This window comes from Bos taurus, chromosome 10 (genome assembly GCF_002263795.3).
Source record: "Bos taurus isolate L1 Dominette 01449 registration number 42190680 breed Hereford chromosome 10, ARS-UCD2.0, whole genome shotgun sequence".
NCBI classification, from domain to species: Eukaryota; Metazoa; Chordata; class Mammalia; order Artiodactyla; family Bovidae; genus Bos; species Bos taurus.
This window is the reverse complement of record NC_037337.1, coordinates 11,392,669-11,414,425: the sequence shown is the minus strand read 5'-3', so window position 1 is coordinate 11,414,425 and position 21,757 is coordinate 11,392,669. Positions and strand designations below refer to the sequence as shown.

Genomic DNA, 21,757 nt, shown 5'->3' with positions numbered 1-21,757 from the left:
CTACATGCACATTGGAGTCACCTGGGGAACTTTACCCATACCATTAAATGAGAATCACTGGAAAGGGGGCAGCCAAGGAGAGGGGTAAGCTGAGTATATATATACTGGTTTTAAGATTTTTCAGGTGATCCTCAGGTATAGTCAGCCTGAGAATTAGTGATTTAGTTTTTACTTTTAGCTGACCAAGATTAGCAGATGCTTGGCAACAGTTTCTCCTCCACCAGGCTTGCTTCTTGCAAAAATGCCAGGTGTGGATGTTCACATTTTCCTTGATAGACCCACACATACTTCATACTATGCAGGGGCTTCTAAGATTTGTCTTAGGTCTGCCACCCTTTTTGGAGAACTCTAAATTGTACCCACTTTGTTTGATATATGCAGCCAGGTATTTTCTGTGCATAGCTTAGTCTGGTTCCATTTTTTTAATATTATTGTGAAATATAATACACATATGTAAGTGCATAAAGTGTAAACAAACATCCATGTAACTACCATCCAGATAATGAAATTGAACATTTTCCAGAATTCCAAAAGTCCTCTTGAGGCCTCTTCCTAATTATAATTCTCTTTCTTCTGTCATAAAGGTAGGCACTGTTCTTTTTTCCTTACTCTTCTTTCTCATATTCAGGGTTATCGATGTTTTATAGTTTCATCAAATCAGGAGTTCTCTATATATCTTGTTCTATCTCCTCCCTTTAAGGAAAGAAGGTACATGAATGCTTTTATTATTTCATCTTTAACTGGAAGTCGAGGACTATTGATTTTAAGAAATTAGAACCAGATACATACTTGAACCAGATATATGCTTGAAGATTGAAGGTGGGAGGAGAAGAGGACAACAGAGGATGAGATGGTTGGATGGCACCACCAACTCAATGAGTTTGAGCAAGCTCCAGGAGTTGGTGATGGGCAGGGTGCGGTCAATGGGGTCACAAAGAGTCAGACATGAATGAGTGACTGAACTGAATATACTTGAATCCATTAAGTACTTTATATTAGTCTGATTTTTTTAATATTTTATTTCATTTTCTTCTTAAGTCAGAGATCTGCCCCAGTGGCAGGGAATATGTCCTGATTGCTAGTTCAGTGTGTGATACCCTAGTGCAGGCTATTGGCTTGATTTGATTTATAGTCTCATCAGTATATATGAAATTATAAGATAGGAATTTTAAGCATTTCTCTTACAGCCATATGGCACTGGAGTTTTCAGTATAAACTAAGAATACCAATAATGCATGCATTAACCACTTTTTAAATTTCATTTTGTTTTGGGTATCCAAGAATTTAAATGTATACTCAAGTTAATTGTATACTCAAGTTAAATGTATACTCAAGTTAATTAAAATCTTTTCTAGGAATATGAAGCCATCTACCTAGCAAAATTAACAATACAGATGATGTCACCACTTCAGATAGAAAGGTCATTATCTGTTCATTCTGGCTCCACAGGTAAGGATTTTTTCATTTTGGAGAAATTTGGGGAGATAGATGATATGAAAAGTAGAAGAGAAGATGCAGATGCATCTGTCACTCATTAGCAAGTTACACTGAGCAATTTAAATTGTTTAGAAACTTTTGGATGGGCTATTGAATTAAAATAATTTCTAATTTTAATTTTATAATTAATTATATATTATACTGAGCTTCTGTGTGTATGCCACTAGTTAAGTAGAACATGCTGGTTGGAAGATCAGATTTCCATTTTGTTGACCTTTAAATCTTTAAGTAGTTCAAAGTGAAAGTGTCAGTTGCTCAGTGGTGTCCAACTCTTTGTGACCCCATGGACTGTAGCCCACCAGGCTCCTCTGTCCATGGAATTCTCCAGTCTAGAATATTGGAGTGAGTTGTCATTCCCTTCTCCACAATTAAGTAGTATAACTGTGTTGGAAAGATTAAAATAATAAGAGGGGTCTGGTACCGGAGGCCCTAAATAGACTTAGGTGATCTTATTGAAAATAAAAGGTGGCTAGTAAGTGAAAGCAGGGTGACTCAGTTTCTCTGTTGCAATAAATATCTGTCCTTTTTTCTTCCCTATTTTAGAGTGTTTCCTCCCCCATTTAATGATCCAGGCATGCTCTCAAAATCTTTTAATGTTTACATTCCTCTCCAAGACCTTGCTACCCTTTTTTGTCTCCTTTCTTTTTATTAGAGCATTCATGGAATTTATTAGTTTATTATTTTTCTCTCCCAGAGTTCCTTTCAGTCTTATTTGCACCAACAGCCTTTTGAGTTAGGAAAAATAGGTTACATACCTGGTTAGTGTTGGATTTAGAAATTGAACACTGGTGATCTCATCCACAAGTCCAGCACTCTATTGTACCTCCTTAGTTGATGAAACTATGTAACCACACTTCAAGCTTAACTTCCTACTTGTCATTGACTCTTTAGTTTGCAACTTCTATGTAATCATTTTCCAAAATGGGAGGCTCTGTTTCTTCAGTAACAAAAATTCTTTCTTTTTATAATACCTTTAATCTCAGTATAGTTCAGGTCTGTATTGGCCTCCCATCCTACATGTTCCATACATTGTGGCCAGACATATTTTCATGAAAGATAATTCTAATAGTGGTTTTCTTCTTGTCTAAAAGTCTTCGTTGGCTTAATTTTTTACTGAAGCAAACACATCACAGATAGTAATTAAAGGCCCTTTTGATCTTTATTTGTATCTCTCACTGTACCTCTATATATGTACTGCAGAAAACTGAGCTACTAATGGTTACCCGTGTGTCTTCTATTCTCCACCTAGAAAGCATCACATCCAGTCTCTCCATAAAAACTTGGTTCAGATGTCGTTGCCTCAAGAAAACATGATGATTAACTTATTCTTCCTCTAACTTCTAGTTATTCTGCCATAGAACTTTATCTGTACCTCCTCACTTTCTGCCTTGAATTAGCTAGCTATGTCTCTCAACCTCCTTTAGTAGAATGCAGATGTAGCACTGCATCTGAATCTGTTATAACAGCTCTATTTAGACTTAAGGCTTTCCAGGTGGTGCTAATGGTAAAGAGCCTAACTGCCAATGCAGGAGACATAAGAGACACAAGTTCAATCCCTGGGTCAGGAAGATTCCCCTGGAGGAGGGCATGGCAACCTACTCTGGTATTACTGCCTGGAGAATCCCATGGACAGAGGAACCTAGTGGGCTGCAGTCTATAGGGTCACAAAGATTGGACACAACTGAAGCGACTTAGCACGTATGCACACATTTAGACTTATTTTAATGACTAGCATATTTTCTTCTTTATTCCATCAGTACTATATTTCTGTTCTTTTCTTATTAATCTTGTAGTGAAATACTAGTTTCCCTTCGGAATCCAATCCACCCTCTGGACTAACACTAACCATGATTTAGCACAACTTTTAGGGCATAAGTTTAAGGTGATGTAACTATTTGGCAGATAACGCAGCAAACCCTTTACCAGTTCAGTTGTTCCCTAAAGTTTTCCTCCATTGAGACTCAAATTTCTTGATTATGATTGTTGGGCATATACAATCCCACACATACTCTTTGTGGGAAATTCCTGTACTAGCAGACTATGATATGAGGAGTAGATAAAAGAAATTCTCTTATCTGCTACATGCCTTCCTTCCAATTCTACACTTGTTGATAACAATCAGTTTCACTGGAAAAACATTTTTGACAGCATCTGTGAAGCAAAAGGATAATTACATCTACAAAATAAAATTATACAAATTATAACTTCATAAAGTTATATGAAGTTCATAAGTAATATGTTCAGAGTCACATGTTTATGATGGATGCCTAGAAAATGGTAACCAAATATTTATGAACCATTATTTTAAAAATTAATGTTCATTATATAAAATACCTTAATAATTATTAAGAGGGATGATGTCACGAAGATACAAAGTTCTTTGGGTTATTTGTAACAAAAGTATTTTATCAGTACAAAGGTTTATTAAAAATTCAGTCATGAAATTTTCATTGTCATATATATATGATAACACTTCATGAAAAATGAAGCCTTTCCTAGCTGTAACATTCTAATGAATGAATTTATTTAAGTTCCCATTATACCATATGTTGTGTTCATGCAATAACTTTTAGGCAGTTTGAAGAGAACACATGAAGAAGAAGATGATTTTGGAAACATGCAAGTGGCAGCTGCGCAGAATGGCTGATTCAAGAGCAGCATTATAGAGGATGTGAATTTCTATTTGAGGAGAAAAATACTACAGACAGTAATAATGTAAAATGGTAAAAACACAAGTAGTTTCTTTTCAATTATATGTTGCTTCCAGACGTGTTTCTCTGCGACTTGTTGAGCAACATTTTAAGATGTTGGACTTCTGCAATAGATGGCACTGATGGTTTTACTCCTTTTTTTTTTTTTTTTTTTAATTCTTTACAGTTTTATTATAAACCAAGAATTTTGGACTTGCAAAGAGGTATTATTGCAATAATGCACTTTTCATACTTGAAATTTATTTGTATGATATAAAGTTGTTACTTTAAACAAAATGCAAGTTAGGGGGGATTTGTTTATAAAATCTGGGTAATTTATAACAAAAGAATTTCCTAAAGTTTGCTAAAAATTCATTTTATGTTCTACATATTACATTTTAAAAATAATTTTACAGTTCAATTTTATGATGGAGCCTCTTACAGAAACATTAACAAATGTAGGAATCTGCCACATTTCTTTTTTAGTATAATTCAATAGTTTATCTTTTTTTAAACTTCTTGATCCCTTATTAATAATCTTTAAATCATGACAGCCAACTGTCCTTATTTTAACATGATCCAAGTATTGCTTCCTTTCCTATTACCTTCCTAATTTTATTCTGTAGAAAGAAAAAGTTTAATGAACAAAGGAAAATGTTTGCTTTATAATACCAGATGTTCACAAATACAAGGAGAGTTTTCAACTTTCAAGTGACTTTCCTTTAGCGTTCTTAAAAGCCAAATGTTCTGTTTCTTCTTTTCGGAGTCGTGTAGCCGATTTTTTCTTTGTCCAAAATGGTTCTAAATATAATAAACCAATGTAGCACTATTTTTCCTAAACAAAGCCCCAAAAAGAAAAGTGCCTTGCTTCATTAGAAAAAATAAGTAAATAAATCCTTATGACCTCTAAATTAGTATGTAGAACAGTGAAAAGTTTTGAACATTTTTCTATAATTTTTTTTAACCATAAATTAATTTAAACTGAAAGTCTTAAGGCTTGAAGAAACCTGAGTAAAATTATTTGGAATATGGAACATTTTACTCCTTCATTTTGTGTTGTCTTAATGATTCTGTGAGATTGTTCTGGCTCAGACAGTAAGTTTTCTTTGAGGATGCATTTTTTGTAGAAAAGTGATTGTGGAAGACTTCAGTGTATACAAATTAGTGTTGTAATCAGTTCTTTCTTTACATTGAGTTAATCCAAATTTCCCCCATAATTTGCATTAGCAAAGTCACTTTATGGATCCTAGGTTCTCCATGTTTTTATTTATACATATAAAAATTGTTCTTAAAAAAACATTTTTACTACTTTAAGTATGATGTTGGGGAGGAGAGGAGTGTTTTAACTTTTTATAGTTGATGATTTAGGGTAGCACGAATGAAACTCCTTTGTATTTCATTTTTCTCAGTCCTCTCTTGAGGTGCTTTACTGATGAGAGTGATTTCCATACCTTCCTTTGGTACCAAGAGGTACCCCATAAAGTAACCTATTATACCAACTTACCTACTTTGCTTTCCTCCCTAAGGTGAAGTAATACAGTAAGTTTTTTTATCCAGCATAACAGGAGAGTGGAAGTGAATCAAAACTGCTTTGTTAATTAAGCGTTAATTCTGTTGACCCAGGTGGTTTTCTTCTGATTCCTCTTCCCTTCCCCTATTTTACCACCCTAAAAACAGCATATTGTCAGTCCCTTGAGGTCTTGTATTCTGTTGTATGATTGGTGTGTTATATCATTGGGTGTGGTGGTCTAGTATAGTCAAGATTTGCATTGAGTGTTCAGAAATTCCAGTTGGTAAAGTGCCAGATAACACAGCTTCCCTGTATATAGATTACTATTGGGTAGGTCAGCAAAAATCTCTTTTGCAAACTAATAATCTATGATGCTCCTTCCACAAAAACTGCTTAGAAGAATCTTCATAATAGTCCATTTAGATTTTAAAAATGAGACAGTTAAGATTTTCTAAATTAATTTCTTAAAATATACATATCTTCTCTAATAGTCTGGCCAAGGATACAGGTTTGGTTATTGAATTATATTTGGTAATTTTCCACTTTTAATCACTGTAATTTTTATGTTGTCACTAAAGTGCCTGCCCAGCACTGTAAAGACTCTCACAGACACTAGAAAAAGGGACTTCATTTTCTTGAGGACAAATTAATATGGACAAAAAGTTTAACTTTTCTTTCATATAAGAACACTGCAAGTTTGTTTTAAGTATATTCTTCCATCCAGTGTTTAACTGGTTCTTCTGGTAGCTCTTCCTATTCTTTTTATTTGGTTCCGTTTCTATAATTCCTCTATTTCCTTTGATGTTTTGTGATAGCTAATTATAGTACATTTAACCAATCATGATTTATTTTATAGAATATTTGAATAATATATGAGTGACTCAGCACCCAATTATAAGCATTAAATATTAATCTGGGCACAGAATTTAAAATGATATCACATCAGAACATAGGAGAACTGCTTTATTGTCCATTTTGAAAGTATGAAACTTAAATATTGAAAATATTCAACTAGAATGGCAGTATTCTTACCTTGTAATTTCAGTCCATTGGTCTGTGTTAATTTCATATCAGATGTATAAAGAGCAGTTACCTTTGTTTATTTGTATCTACTCTGTGGTGGAAATGTTAAACCATGATAGCTTTTGCTACCAACTTTCAACCACTTAACTTTCAAAGCAGTATATTTGTTTTGGGAGGATTTTGTGCTTCATCTGAGTTTAGAAGTAATGTCAGAAAATGTTAAGCATGTCCTTTTAAAGAAAATATAAGGTTTCTAATTGTCTTATTACCATGGTAATTTAAGTGAATTTAGAAGTATTTAACTGCAATCTTGAATTATAAAGTTGGGATGCATATATAGAGATATATATATCAAAATCTCAACTTGATGTAAAGTAAATGAGCAGTTACCTGGCGGATTTTTTTTTTTTTCAAATAACTGTTTAATCCATAATTCCATAGCAGACTTAGCTTCACCTCAATATTTTTGTCCATTCATCAGTGCTCCAATAAGAAAATGATAGGAAATAGCTGAAAATTACTAAAAGTTTTTTTTTTATTTTTTTTTTAGAAAAATAAGTTGCTAGGGTCTTTGAATGCTGGATTTTTTTTGTCTTACCCATCCATGGCAGCTAAAAAAAAAAAAAAATCACTCAAAATATTCAGGTTTACATGTTAGCTCTCTCTCATAGGGAGTTGCCATACCTCACAGTTCAAAGTGTATTCTATAGATCAGTAACATTATACTGACATGTAATTGCAATTTACTATGCAGCAAAAATGATTCAAGAAAAAAATAACCTACAGTGTCTATTTACCTTTGTATAGACAATTGCTTAAGTTACTCTGCTTTTAACATTTGTACTTGGATAAAATGCTTATTATGTATGTATAGGAATGTCACAGTGCAAGATGCTGCTAGCTCAGGCACAAAGTATTAAAATTATTTTGTGAAGATTGGTGGTTGTATTAAAACTGTTGTGCCATTATACCTCAAAAAAGATTGAAAAGTTCATTTATACTGCTTATGCCATAACCGCTTTACTTAGATTGTTGTCTTCTAGGTAAAAGTAACCCAGTTTTAATCCCACACACATATTAAATCTGAAGGACAAATGAACATTGGATAATGAGAAGCACTTAAGGGTATTTTCTAAAACACTGTGATTACACACATAAAAATTAAGGTCAGTACAGGGAGGTCCCAAGTTTAGGCTCAAGATATTGTTTAATGATTATTTGAACAAGTTTGGAGTTGAAAGTGAGGGAATTTGTGTCTGAAGGCAGAGGTAAGGCCATTCATAGAACAGCTTCCAGCTCATTTAAAAAAATACTTCATGCTTTTAGTTTTCCCCTTGTTAGCCTACCTACATAATATCCTTCATCAAATCTGAGATGTCATCATCAGCATCACTACACTATCTTTTTGATCCCACTAAAAGGCAAAAATATTGCTGAATAAATCATGACAAACAATTGATCATAAAATGCATCCAGATTTCCAAATGTTACATGTAAAAAAAGATGTGCATTTTAGTCAGTAAAATACAAATATATAAAACACATGGAACAAAATAAAAATCACAACTGCCACTTCATTATACCTTTTCAAAAGTGAAGAGTACCCAAAAATGTATTACTGAAATGTATCTGCAGTTTTTTTCATACTCAAGTTTACCCACAGGATGCCTTAGTAAAATCAAGCTTTTCTGGTTAACTAAAGCTACGTGCAGATTATCAATTCCTCAGGGACACAATTTTTATGTGTTATACCTTACCTACAACTTTTGTTTCCTATCGGGGGAATTTAAGATAAGACTGTAAGAACATTATTTAAAGGGATTTATTGAAATAGCCAGCTTATATTACTTCACATTGTTTAGTGGTAAGAATTATAATAAAACATTTGCCTTTTATTAGGGTCCCAGCCACGCAGGGATCTTAGTTCCCCAACCAGGGATCAAACCCATGCCCCTTGTATAGGAAGCAAGGAGTCTCAACCACTGGACCACCAGAGAAGTTTCTATTAGGTTTATTTTTTAACATGGGTTTTTAATTACCAGGATATACCTAGTGAAGCTACTGTTACCAAGGTTATAGGACTCCTTTTTCTTAAAAAGCAAAATTAGTTTTGTCGCTTTCACTAGGGACACACCAATTCATGTGCTTAGGTCATCAGCAGGTAAGTAGCACACCCTCTATTGGTAAAGAATTTCTGTTATTTAGAAAGTTAACTAGCTTTACTGCATGGAGGGAAATAGGAAATCTCGTTGAACCAGGTGTGGGTCAACAGGATGAGAAACAGGTGGTTTTTACTTTCTATGCTCCTTTTACAAAGAGTACACAAAATTAAAATTTTACAAACCCTGACTTGACCTAATTGTTTCAATAGACAACTCAAGAAAAGCACAGAAAACATTAGGATTCTAACAAAATTATTCATATGAACAGGTTTAATGTAACATGGAATGCAGAAGATAAGAACCAGTTGTGAAGTATCTAATTCTTACTTACTTAAAAAAAAAATTAAAATCAAAATAGGATAGTGACCAGAATAATAGTACCATTATAGTCACATTAAATAGAAAAGCTTCCATCAACATTTTAAGGATGTAATAAATGTAGTATGATACATTTTAAAATGTTCCACAACTTTGTAATCCGCTTTTCATAAAAATGTTAGAAGACAGGCTTTGGACACCCCATGGAAAGATGAGAAATAAGGTTAGAAATATATAATATACCAGGATTTATTTACTAACTCACTGTTAAAAAGTACCTTATATTTCTCTTAGATATTTAAACATGGATAATTATTATATTTCACATATAAGACAGGTAGTACTTCAGCTACATTAGAATTATAACAACTTTTAGATGTATATTTAATTGTCACGTTTTATAAGTTAATCTTCATTTCTACTTCTTTTAAAGGCTCACCAGGTTGTCTGCCAGTACAGTATTAGGATAGGCAAGTGTTGGACTGTACTACATTTAGTTATATCTAACATCCAATTTCATGTAACGTGTGAAATGACATACCCTTAAGTGGTATTTAGATATATTTCTTTGAAACAAAAATATTAATTTTATGAAGTGATAAGAAACAATCTTATTCACTGTATGCTTTTTTTCTTTTAATGAGCAGTACAGATAGCAGACATAACTCCTTACTACCTATACTCTGACTACTAAGAAATGAAGCCAAACTTTAGAAAAATACAATGCAAGAAAAGATTCAAGTTAAAAATATACTCCTTTGGTTAAAAATCATCCCCTTAATAATTTATTTGTAATCTAAATTCAGCATGTCCCACCAGCCCAAAGTAATCTTCTAAGTGTCATTATACTTGTATCACAATCCAGTATTTATGGAGGTCACCTGGTCGCAGCAACAAAATATTTTAACTCAAGGAACAGAGGATAGCCTTGCTGCATCAGCTCCTTTGATAGATGTCTTTCTTAAAAGATTTTACTTTAGAAACCTCCGACACATGTAGTTTTCTTCAGATACTGTATATCCAAACTTTTTATAGAAACCAACATTTTGTGGTAGACATTCCAGGGTAATCTTATAACAGTTCAGTTTCTTGCTTAGCAAAGTAAGGGTTGATAATAACCTGAAATTTTAAAAAGGGTTGGGGGGAGAGGCATAGAGCATTTGTTAATAAAAATGGATATTAATAACAATGTGAGTGAATAGTTTACAAAACTTTGTTTACATTACAAATAGGTTTATATCATGGCCTTTCTCACTATATTCATTTAAAATTCAAGTTACAAATATATAAAGCATTTAAATCACCCAAAGCATTTTATTTTGTTCCAGATATACTTTATGTAGTAATCTCTGGTCTATTAATAAAAAGAAAACTCACCCCAAACCCTCTTTACAAGTAGATTTTAAAATTGTTAACACCAAAGACTGGCAGCCTTTTAAAAAAATATGGCCAAAATTAGCCTTTGTATCTAAATTCTATTCATACTATTTAGTCAGTGTTGAATAGTCAAAACTATTCAGTCAACATTCCCACATAAAGTGGATAAATAATTGCTTTGTTCTTTATCATTTTAAAAGCTACCTAAATATCTGTGAAAGAATGTATCAGGTTACCTATGGATTTAGTCTAATATGAAGTGGAAACAAAAACATATACATCTTTATAAATTCTTAAAGAATCCAAACCAAGTATAAAAATGTGATTCTAACTGCCTTGAGAGAAAACTAGGAATTTCTCAGGTTGCCCATACAGAAAAAAACCTCATCATTCTGAAGACAGAACCTCTTGCTTGAAGTTACACAATTATAAAAGGTATGGCTAAGTGAACGTGCATCAGAAATACTAGAAATTGGTCTGTTTTGTTCACTGATAGGTATCAAATACTTTGAATAGTATCTAGCACATGTGCTTAATATTTACTGAGTGAATTCCGTAAAACTCAGAAAATATTAAAAAGCAAATTCTAACCTATGAAAGTTAAAAGACTTAGATAAATGTATAGAGGATTATACAGTGAAGGCCGGTTCTAAAAGTCATATGACTGAGAACATGTCCTTTGTTTTTAAACGTGATAGACAAATTACTTGACTCAACAAAAGTTTCTTCTTCCTAGTAATATGAAAAAGTGCTACTATTAAAAGTTAATAACTTTAAGATGTTGGCTGTTTTAACAGTACAGTTCCAATTTCCAAACTTTATGACAAAAGTTATATATAAAAATACTTTTCACTAAATTCAGTCTAAGCTCGAGTGAGAATGGGTTCATAATTAATGACACTTAAAAAACTTCAAACAGGGAAACATTTTTAACAAGTATCTTGGCAAGAAAATGTAAACTGAAACACAGAGAGTAGCTGCTTTATCCACGGTTACCTTGTTTCTGCCTACTTACAGTTTGCCAAGCTGCTTTCCTCTGCATTCATCACTAACAACAACATCTTCTACTCGTCCTCTCTGAAAATATACACAATGTTTAAAAGACTAAGCATGTAGGTTTTGTTTTTAGTTAAATCAACAAATGATGGTAAGAATTCACTGATGAATGTTTTATAAACCTTAACTTCAAAAATTGCAAATTTTTTAAACTTATTATAGAAGAAATAATATAGTGAATCAATTTGTGGCCTAATTCACCCATATCCCGAGCCATCCCATCCCATTATTTTAAAACAAATCTCAGAATCCACATCACCAAAATGTAATCTTGTTACTAAAGGTACTACATCCATTATCCTATTCCTGCTTAAAAGCAATTTATTTCAGACATAACAAATACAATATACTAATTTCTAGTACAGAAACCACACCAAAATTCATACCTCACAGAATACATTCCAAGTGTTTATCATATTCTCACTGGGTTATCTAGATCTTGTTTTCTTTACTATTTCCTGTGAATCATGAGGAGTGAAGGGACTCTACAGGCATTAGAAGGGTCATGATTAGAACATGTTATTCTGAACTCTTGACCACTGGGAAACTGATGGGAATTTGTGTTAATGTAGTACATTCCAAGTATCATTTTTGAAAAAAATTAGCATTAGTGATTCCAAACACTAATTCCACAAATTCCACAATGCTGACTTGATTTTTCTACGTCTATACCAATTCTCTTCAAGAAAATTAGAGATACCAAGGGAACATATCATGCAAAGATGGGCTCGACAAAGGACAGAAATGCTATGGACCTAACAGAAGCAGAAGATATTAAGAGGTGACAAGAATACACAGAAGAACTGTACAAAAAATATGTGATCACTGATCTAGAGCCAGACATCCTGGAATGTGAAGTCAAGTGGGCCTTAGAAAGCATCACTATGAACAAAGCTAGTGGAGGGGATGGAATTCCAGTTGAGCTATTTCAAATCCTAAAAGATGATGCTGTGAAAGTGCTGCACTCAATATGCCAGCAAATTTGGAAAACTCAGCAGTGGCCACAGGACTGGAAAAGGTCAGTTTTCATTCCAATCCCAAAGGCAATGCCAAAGAATGCTCAAAGTACCGCACAATTGCACTCATCTCACACGCTAGTAAAGTAATGCTCAAAATTCTCCAAGCCAGGCTTCAGCAATATGTGAACTGTGAACTTTCAGATGTTCAAGCTGGATTTAGAAAAGGCAGAGGACCCAGAGATCAAATTGCCAACATCCGCTGGATCATGGAAAAAGCAAGAGAGTTCCAGAAAAACATCTATTTCTGCTTTATTGACTATGCCAAAGCCTTTGACTGTGTGGATCACAATAAACTGTGGAAAATTCTGAAAGAGATGGGAATACCAGACCACCTGACCTACCTCTTGAGAAACCTACATGCAGGTCAGGAATCAACAGAATTGGACATGGAAGAACAGACTGGTTCCAAATAGGAAAAGGAGTACGTCAAGGCTGTATATTGTCACCCTGCTTATTTAACTTCTATGCAGAGTACATCATGAGAAACGCTGGGCTGGAAGAAGCACAAGCTGGAATCAAGATTGCCGGGAGAAATATCAATAACCTCAGATATGCAGATGACACCACCCTTATGGCAGAAAGTGAAGAGGAACTAAAAAGCTCCTGATGACAGTGAAAGAGGAGAGTGAAAAAGTTGGTTTAAAGCTCAACATTCAGAAAACAAAGATCATGGCATCTGGTCCCATCGCTTCATGGGAAATAGATGGGGAAATAGTGGAAACAGTGTCACACTTTTATTTATTTGGGCTCCAAAATCACTGCAGATGGTGATTGCAGCTATGAAATTAAAAGACGCTTACTCCTTGGAAGGAAAGTTATGACCAACCTAGACAGCATATTAAAAAGCAGAGATATTACTTTGCCAACAAAGGTCCATCTAGTCAAAGCTATGGTTTTTCCAGTGCTCATGTATGGATGTGAGAGTTGGACTGTGAAGAAACCTGAGCGCTGAAGAATTGATGCTTTTGAACTGTGGTGTTGGAGAAGACTCGAGAGTCCCTTGGACTGCAAGGAGATCCAATCAGTCCATCCTAAAGGAGACCAGTCCTGGGTGTTCACTGGAAGGACTGATGCTGAGGCTGAAACTCCAATACTTTGGCCACCTCATGCAAAGAGTTGACTCATTGGAAAGACCCTGATGCTGGGAGGGGTTGGGGACAGGAGGAGAAGGGGACGACGGAGGATGAGATGGTTGGATGGTATCACTGACTCAATGCACAAGAGTTTGGGTGAACTCCGGGAGTTGGTAATGGACAGGTATACCTGGCATGCTGCGATTCATGGGGTAGCAGAGAGTTCGACGTGACTGAACTGAACTGATACCAATTCTAACACCTTACAGAACAATTTTTAGCAAACAATTCATATTAATAACATTTTCTGTCTCACAACTCTTAAGAGAATGGGAAAATGACTAAGTGATTTCTAGAAAACAAAACTATTCCAGGCTATATTTTGCTCTCTCATTTTGCAGTAAAAAGCAGTGGGAAAACAGACTTGTCTGATGGAAACTCAAAGTTGATATCCATTTTACTCATAAGCATTAATGTGAACACATACCTTAGCACAGGAATGGATGAATTTATGTTCTATTATCAGAGTTGCTGTAGCAACTATCTGGCCTAAAGTCACATCTTCCACAACTGTAACATAGTAATCCCCAGATTTCTTCATGTGCTCAAAAGATTCTGTGGAAATTGGAAAAGTGTGTTATATGGACATTAAACTTTATTAGGTACCAAAAAAAAAAAAAAATACTAGAATTAACCAAAATAATTTAATGAATATTTAAAGCTATTTTATCACAGTAAATTACAACTTTGTGTCTAGAGAAAATGTCAGTTATTAAGCATGACCATGTATTTGAAACATCAGCAGTCAGTACTGACTAGAACATAGTCCATACATTTAAAAGATCTGCTAGCAAAATGAAGGAAGGCTAATACAGCTATTTTATAATCTGACAAAGTAGTTTTCAGTTTTCCTCTTGTGATCCCAAATGTTTCATGATTATATGACCCGTTTTAGAAATACAATCATCATTTTTGTTTGCTTTGAAAGCACCCTGTGAAATAGATAAAAAAGTCTCCGTTTCCCAGTAATTTTTCCAAAGCCACATAGCAAATAGGAGCAAAAATGGAATAAATACCTTCCCCTCAAACTGACTTATATTGATGAAATAACATGATTTCTCATCTAGTATTCCCACAAAGAAGAATTTAGGAATAAAAACTGAGCCCAAGAGTATTAACATACTGTTTATTTCCACAGTTGTATTCTAGTAATGGGTCTGAAATGGGATGAAATAGATTCAAAGAAGGAAAACAGAATCACAAAATAATAACTTTTACTTCAAGAGGGTCATATAGAGTACAAAATAAAATTACCTATTGAAGAAAATGAAGAAGATAGGAAGACAGTGTTAAGAGCACTGGATGGAGTTAGGAAGGTTGTAGTTTTTTCCTTACCAACAACTCCCTGTGATTTTGGGTAAGTCAACTGACCCTTCTGGGTTTCTATTGTCACATATTTTTATTACATTTTTGACAATGAAGTTTTTGTGAAATAACCTAACTACGTGGAAGGAAAATACTATAATGAAAATCTCTAAAACTGCCACCCAGGTCCTATGCTATAGTAATTATCTAAAAATAGCCAGGTATTTTGTAAAACATGGTAGTAGTTACTTTTGGATTCTAGAATAGATTGGCCACATTAAACAAATAATAGCTAATTTGTTATTTGAATATTTTCCAGCTATTTGAACAAAACAAGTAGACAGTGAACAGAGTTTGAAACAAAAATATAATCTTGTTTCATTTCTTTTTCTTCAGGAAAAAGAGGCTGTAGGACTTACTCATAAATTGTTCTGGGTTGACAACTCCAGTCTCTGTCAGCTGACCTAGTACCTTAAAAAAACCTAGTTTTGAAAAACAGATTTCAAGTCATGAGAAGAGCAAATACATATTAAAAGAAGCAATGTGTCAAGCTGGTGGGCATTATTTTTTTCAAAACTTTATGTAATGAACCATTCTTAAATTATTTTAAAAGATTAAACAAACCCATTCTTTCTATATAATCAATATGTAAAACAATAATAGATTTTACTAATGTTTTTGCCTGCATAAGATTTTTGGAATAGTGCTGACCTTAAGACTCAGTATATAGAACCAGCATATACAGTTTTAAATGTAATTTGCAGTAGATTCAATGCAAGGGATGTCAAATTTTCCCAAATACGTGCTTTGGTTTTAAAAATGCAAGATTCTCATTGTGATCAAATATGATATTATTTGTAAAATATAACATTGTTGAGACAACAGTTTTTTTAAAGATTCCCGATTAATGTTATGTTAATATGAACAGCATAGAACTTTGGGAATCTTAACTTTTATATATTGAAGAACTGATTCGACCAAAATAATTTAAGATTTCCTGCCAAAAAAATGAAAACTGTAAAAAGTTGATTTTTGGTTACTGAAATTTAAGGATATTATTTTGGAGAATTTAGATATTAAAAAAAGGAATACATGTAGACAAAACCTTTTGCAACTATCCGAGGCAAATTATCTTCATTCTCATTTTCCATCCAGCTTCTTAGAGAAGATTCTTTCTTTTGTGTCATTATACAAGGTAATTTCCCCCTTTTTGCTGCTTAATTAGGAAGGAGCACTGTTGTATATAAGTCATTTGAAATGGTGTAATTCAGTACTGTAGTACAGTAATATCTGGCCTATACACATTGTAATTAAGTTCTCAGTCACTTTAAAATTTAAGCACAAAAAACTAATATGAAAGTCAAATATTTAAAAAAATTATCAGCATCATCATGTATGTGGAAAAAACAATGCTAATTATAAGTCTAAGTAGCATTTATAAACTGAGCCCATACCTCTATTTAAATCAGCAGTACAAAGAGGCCTCAAAACCAAACCTTCTCCAGGATGTGTTGGGGAAATGGCTGGAGAAAATGTAGCTGTATTCTGACTCCAGTCCACTTCTTTGAGTAGACTTGGGTCAAACATAGGAGTTTCATCAGGTTTCATCTTTGCAGTAAGATCTAAAACAAAATTTTAAATGTTAAGGCATTTTATTTAATAGAAAATTTTTGATTGGCAAAATTGTCAATTTCTTAATAAAAATGAATGGCACTTAGAAAAAATCTTTAACAGGTATGCCAGGTACTTATTTTAGTCTATCCTGAATGTAACATCAAATGCCACAGCTAGAGCTATATAGAAAACTCAGAAATTCTGTCATACAGTAAATGAACGACTAAATTTAGAAGTTGTTACACTTTTAAACTCCATTTTTCTAACAGGACTTTTAAAACATTTTTTCCTATGGGCCAGTGCTACTAGCGTAGCATTTTGAATATCTGACTTTTAAATGACTTTTTTTTTTTATTAACATTATTGGATTAAGGAATAATTTGTTGGTTTTATCTGATACTAAGGAAGACTACTGAGCATGTAGCTTTAAAAAAAATATGAACCATGAACAGAAGATTCTCTGCATTCACTGGAATATTTGGTCTCAGCTATGATAAATTCACACAAAGTATCTATTGGATTTTGTTTTCATAGCAGGTTTTCTAAAAATCTAGAAGTTGCTCAGCTGCATCTAAGCAACTTTTTAAGAATAGCCTGTGTTTTTCATGCTATTGGAAAATGATTAATTACGATATTTTTCTCTTTTTTTGAACATTCAGAAATGGTCAGGTTCTTATTAGGTGTAGTCTTAATAAAACTGAAACTAAATGAAAGCTAGAATGCTAGAATGAAAAACATGAAGCATAGAAACAGGTGGGGGGGCACGCTTCTGTAGAAGAGGATTGCTGGAGGGAACAGTCTTCCAAACAATTACCAGGAGACTGTGTGGTAACACTAAACTTTCATTTCTAACACCACACCCAGTTAAACCAGAGTTGGTCCTTGACCAGCACGGGTTTAGGGTGCAAATCCTCCATGCTGTCAAAAATGCACAGTAGAAAATTCGCATATAACTTGTACTCTGCGCTCCGTATCTCATCTATCTATATGCATAATATACTACCATAGCGCTCCGTATCTCATCTATCTATGTGCATAATATACTACCATAAAACAAAGCAATACAGGAAAAAATTAAAGTCCACTTAATAACAGAATAACTTCCACCAATAACCCAACTCCCAGATGTTCTCTTATTTCATAAATCACAGTATGTCTAAGGGCAACTACTTTTAACTTTTCCATAAAGCTAGATTATATTGCATAACCCGATGTAACTATATAGGGAATGCTGCAATCTAGCAGAGGCTTTGGGAAGGTAGTGTGGTGTAATAATAGAAGTTATTATTTGTTCAGCACTTATTATGTGCCAGGCATTGTTCAAAGAACTTTACATGTTACTCACTCACTGTAACAATCCTAGAGTACTGATGATGATCTCCATGTTAACAGATGAGGAAATGCAGGTGTAGACAAGTAACTTGCCCAAGGTCACAAAATTATACCAAAGCCGAGACTGAAACGTAGATGAGGAAAGACCATGAGCTCTAGAGTCAGACCTGATATTCAGATGTCAACTATCTGATCATGGCCGTGTAAATTAAACAATCTGTTTCGTCATTTGTAAAATGGAGATGAAACTGGTGAAGAAATGGCTTAGTATATACAGACACCTACCAGTGCCTCGCACACTACACATGCTCAACAAGATATAATTTAGCTACTAATCTAAAATTTATTTTTGTGTATGTTCATGTTAACTTATTTTTATATATTCATGTTTTTTCACTTTTAAATTAATTCATGAGTCACACTGCTGGGTACAGCGGCTACAAAAAGGTTATGCTTATGTTAAACTGAAAACATTCTTGGAAAGGAAGAAAACTTGCTCTAAACACTATGCTTGGATCTAAGAACAGTAAAGAAAGGAAATTGTGATGATTAAAACAATCATTCATAAAATTTAACCAGCTTATGGTCTATCTGGGGACTTCTTGGCGGCTCAGCAGTAAAGAATCCACCTCCAAAGCAGGAGATGCAGGAGGCTTAGGTTTGATCCCTGGGTCAGAAAGATACTCTGGAGGGGGCATGGCAACCCACTCCAGTATTCTTGCCAGGAAAATCCCATGGACTGTAGTTGGACTTGACTGAAGTGACTGAGCACACACCCATGGTTCATTTGAAACAGGTTTTATTACAAGTAATTTTAGTGTGTGCACTTTAGTATTTGTTCCAGATAATTGGGCCCCTGAAGCTCTTGATTACTCTAATCTGAAAGAAGGGGCTTCCCTGATAGCTCAGTAGGTAAAGCCGCCACCTGCAATGCAGGAGACCCCGGTTCGATTCCTGGGTAGGGAAGATCCTCTGGAAAAGGGATAGGCTTCCTACTACAGTATTCTTGGGCTTCCCTTGTGGCTCAGCTGGTAAAGAATCTGCCTGCAATGTGGGAGACCTGGGGTCGATCCCTGGGTTGGGAAGACCCCCTGGAGAAGGGAACAGCTACCCACCCAGTATTCTGGCCTGACCAAAGAGTTGGACACGACTGAGCCACTTTCACTTTCATTTGGGCTTCCCTTGTGGCTCAGTTGTTAAAGAATCAGCCTACAATGAGGGAGACCAGGGTTCAATCCCTGGATCTGGAAGATCCTCTGGAGAAGGGAGTGGCAATCCAGTCCAGTATTCTTGTCTGGAGAATCCCATGGACAGAGGAGCCTGGCGGGTTACAGTCCATGGGTTGCAGGGTCGTACATGACAGAGCGACTAACACACACACAACATTTAGTCAAAGCAGCACTCATAACCTATATTTGGAAAATAAGAATTTCAGGCTAGTTAAAATTCTTAAAGCATTCTGGATAGAAGTTAAGAATCCGTATCCTTACACAATCAAAAATTAATATCAAAATGTTTATATGAGCTATTTTATAAAACAGAGCCATACTTAAGGTTACTATCTTTTATTTTACTATGTCCCCATGTAGTAAAATTCTGTTGGTGTCCAATTAATATATTGAGTAAGTTAAAGTAAGGTGTGATTTGATACTAAATTTCAAAAGATTTTAGAAAACAGCAAAATTGTTGAGTTTATTTGGTTTGCAAAAGATAATTTTCAGGATCTTAAAGTGGCCCCAGGTACCACATTAGGAATTTGAAGCCGAATTCCATCATTATCACTGGAGTCTATTTGAGATTTTGGGTTTTTTGGCCAGGGGTCGGGGTGAGGGGTGTGCTGCTTGTGGGATCTTAGCTCTCCAACCAGGGATCGAACCCAGGTCTATGGCAATGAAAGCACCAAGTTTTAACTGCTGGACTGCCAGGGAATTCCCTTGTTGGGGTCTGTCTTTGAAGATTTTAGACTAATTTTAAAAACAACCCTAACCGTTAAGTATTTCTCAAAAACCTTTTCTATTTAACTACTAAGTTAGCAGGTATTTAAAGGCCCTTAATGCGTAAGATTAGCACAATAAATGCCTAGTGAATAACAAATAGTACAAGACTTATCTGGAGGTCATTCAGAAAATCCAGAAGAAAGATTTCCAAACTGCCACAAATGATATCACAAAAACCATACAGCCAATTCATTTTTACTAAGATCACATCAGTTGGTTGACCATTCTCTGGACACAATTTCAACAGGTTTCTCACCATTTTTACTGATACACAAGGGGATGAGCTGCTGCTAGGAACAAACAACTGAGAGCAACAAGTAATAGATACTGAGAATGAAGATTTCAGAAGTTGATATAAAAATTTAAAAAACAATCTAAGGTCAAATCTAAACTTGTCTTTAATATCTCATGAGCTCTTGGAGCAATACTTTATTTAGTACACGGTTAAAGCAGGAAGGGGGACCTTGTGCTGTTTGAGACTTTGGGGTTCGTCTACATACATTTCATAACAATGTCAATTTGAATTTTGTTTGAACCTAAGAACACTTCACTCACTGATGATTTTAATAGGCCTGGCTATATTAAATTATGCAATTACACTTCAGTTGAGAATTTTAAAATTTCTTGATAGTTTATTTGATCCCTATAATTTAGGCATTATTCCCAGTCTATCCATGAGCACCCTATATAGCACGTGGCGCTTTCGGGACGTGACCTCAAGGTAATAGCCAATGAGTGAATCTTAAATCCTCCAATGTCGTTCTTGCCCTCCAGTATCAAACTCAGTAGAGGCCAATCTTTACATCATCGTGTCAGACTGGGAGCTATTTCCCCTATTCTACAAAATGTCAGTGAATCCTGCCTAATGAAACTGACCTAAATGATTTCCTGAGATCCATTCTAGGATTCATTCACGAGTGTATATCCTAACAAAACTAGTCGCCCTTCAATTTTGTATGGCATTTTAAGAGTTCGATTTACATAAATGTTAGCTCCTGTAAGAGAAGTCACAATACTTAGTGTCTCTAGAGGGTAGAATTCCCCCGGAAGAGACAAAGGATGTCCGTCTTTCCCACAGTGAAACCCCAATTTAATCAGTGCAGGAGGTGATCTTCGGAGCAGAATCAGGTCCTCAAGTGGCTCCTGACCGCCGTGGGGTGCTCCTCCGAAGCGAACAGGGGGGCCAACAGCGTTCATGCCCATTTCAAAACCGAAGGCGGCAGAGACTGTGAACAGCTGTTTCAATTCCCCACGTTAAAGCTGCCGAACGGAGTCAATTTCACCCTAGTCTCTGCTCCTGCCTGGCTAAGGCCACCTCCTGCATGCCTGGACCACTGACCACCATCCCTAACCTCTGCTCCAGGCGTGCGTTCGCTCAACTTGCTCCAAACTGCCCTCTACGCCCCCATGTGCACCCAGCTGGCGAAGATAAATGCCTGGATCCCCGAACGGAATCTGCTCCCGCCCCTCGCCGGGCCTAGCTCGCCTCGCCCGGGGGTAGCAGTCACACCTGTTTGATAAACCTGAAGGCAGGCCCAACCTGGCACTCAGGGCATCCGGTCCGGACCTGCTCTCTCTCCCGACCCCCAGACTCTCACCCGCAGAGGTCAGCAGTCTGCGCTCTTCTCCAGGCTCGACGGATTCTCACCCACCCGGGTACACTGCACTGGATCCGGATCCGGCTTCAGAGCCAGCCCCACCTCTTCCCGCCTCCCGCGCTACAG

General features: G+C 35.3%; 2 protein-coding genes across 11 annotated transcripts in view; one reads left to right on the top strand and one right to left on the bottom strand.

Moving 5' to 3' along the window:
- The window catches only part of STYX (serine/threonine/tyrosine interacting protein), a 107,084-nt gene that overhangs the window by 45,823 nt on the left and 39,504 nt on the right, over positions 1 to 21,757 (top strand). For 5 of the 8 annotated variants that reach the window (XM_059890655.1, XM_024997832.2, XM_059890657.1 and 2 more), the window contains one exon: positions 1,356 to 1,449. In XM_059890655.1, the coding sequence (XP_059746638.1) occupies positions 1,356 to 1,449 (94 nt within the window). Of the gene's footprint in view, positions 1 to 1,355; positions 1,450 to 4,070; positions 7,701 to 21,757 lie in introns of those variants that run through there. The other 3 variants (XR_003036698.2, XM_005211397.5, NM_001193128.1) reach the window with 3 other exon arrangements.
- GNPNAT1 (glucosamine-phosphate N-acetyltransferase 1) lies at positions 7,909 to 21,719 on the bottom strand. Of its 3 annotated transcripts, XM_024997453.2 has the most exons (7): positions 21,632 to 21,679; positions 18,050 to 18,160; positions 16,545 to 16,712; positions 15,510 to 15,572; positions 14,213 to 14,340; positions 11,593 to 11,654; positions 7,909 to 10,319 (listed from the first exon to the last, which is right to left on the bottom strand). In XM_024997453.2, the coding sequence occupies exons 3-7, from the start codon at positions 16,696 to 16,698 to the stop codon at positions 10,172 to 10,174; spliced, it is 555 nt and encodes a 184-aa protein (XP_024853221.1). In that variant the 5' UTR covers positions 16,699 to 16,712; positions 18,050 to 18,160; positions 21,632 to 21,679; the 3' UTR covers positions 7,909 to 10,171.

What these genes read in the sequence shown, in the direction of transcription:
- GNPNAT1 (XM_005211307.5), bottom strand. Translation starts at nt 16,698, where the DNA reads ATGAAACCTGATGAAACTCCTATGTTTGACCCAAGTCTACTCAAAGAA. An exon ending in TACTGCTGATTTAAATAGAG is followed by an intron (nt 15,573 to 16,544) that starts GTATGGGCTCAG and finishes TTTCAAAACTAG; the next exon opens with GTTTTTTTAAGGTACTAGGT. An exon ending in GGAAAGCAGCTTGGCAAACT is followed by an intron (nt 10,320 to 11,592) that starts GTAAGTAGGCAG and finishes TTAAAATTTCAG; the next exon opens with GTTATTATCAACCCTTACTT.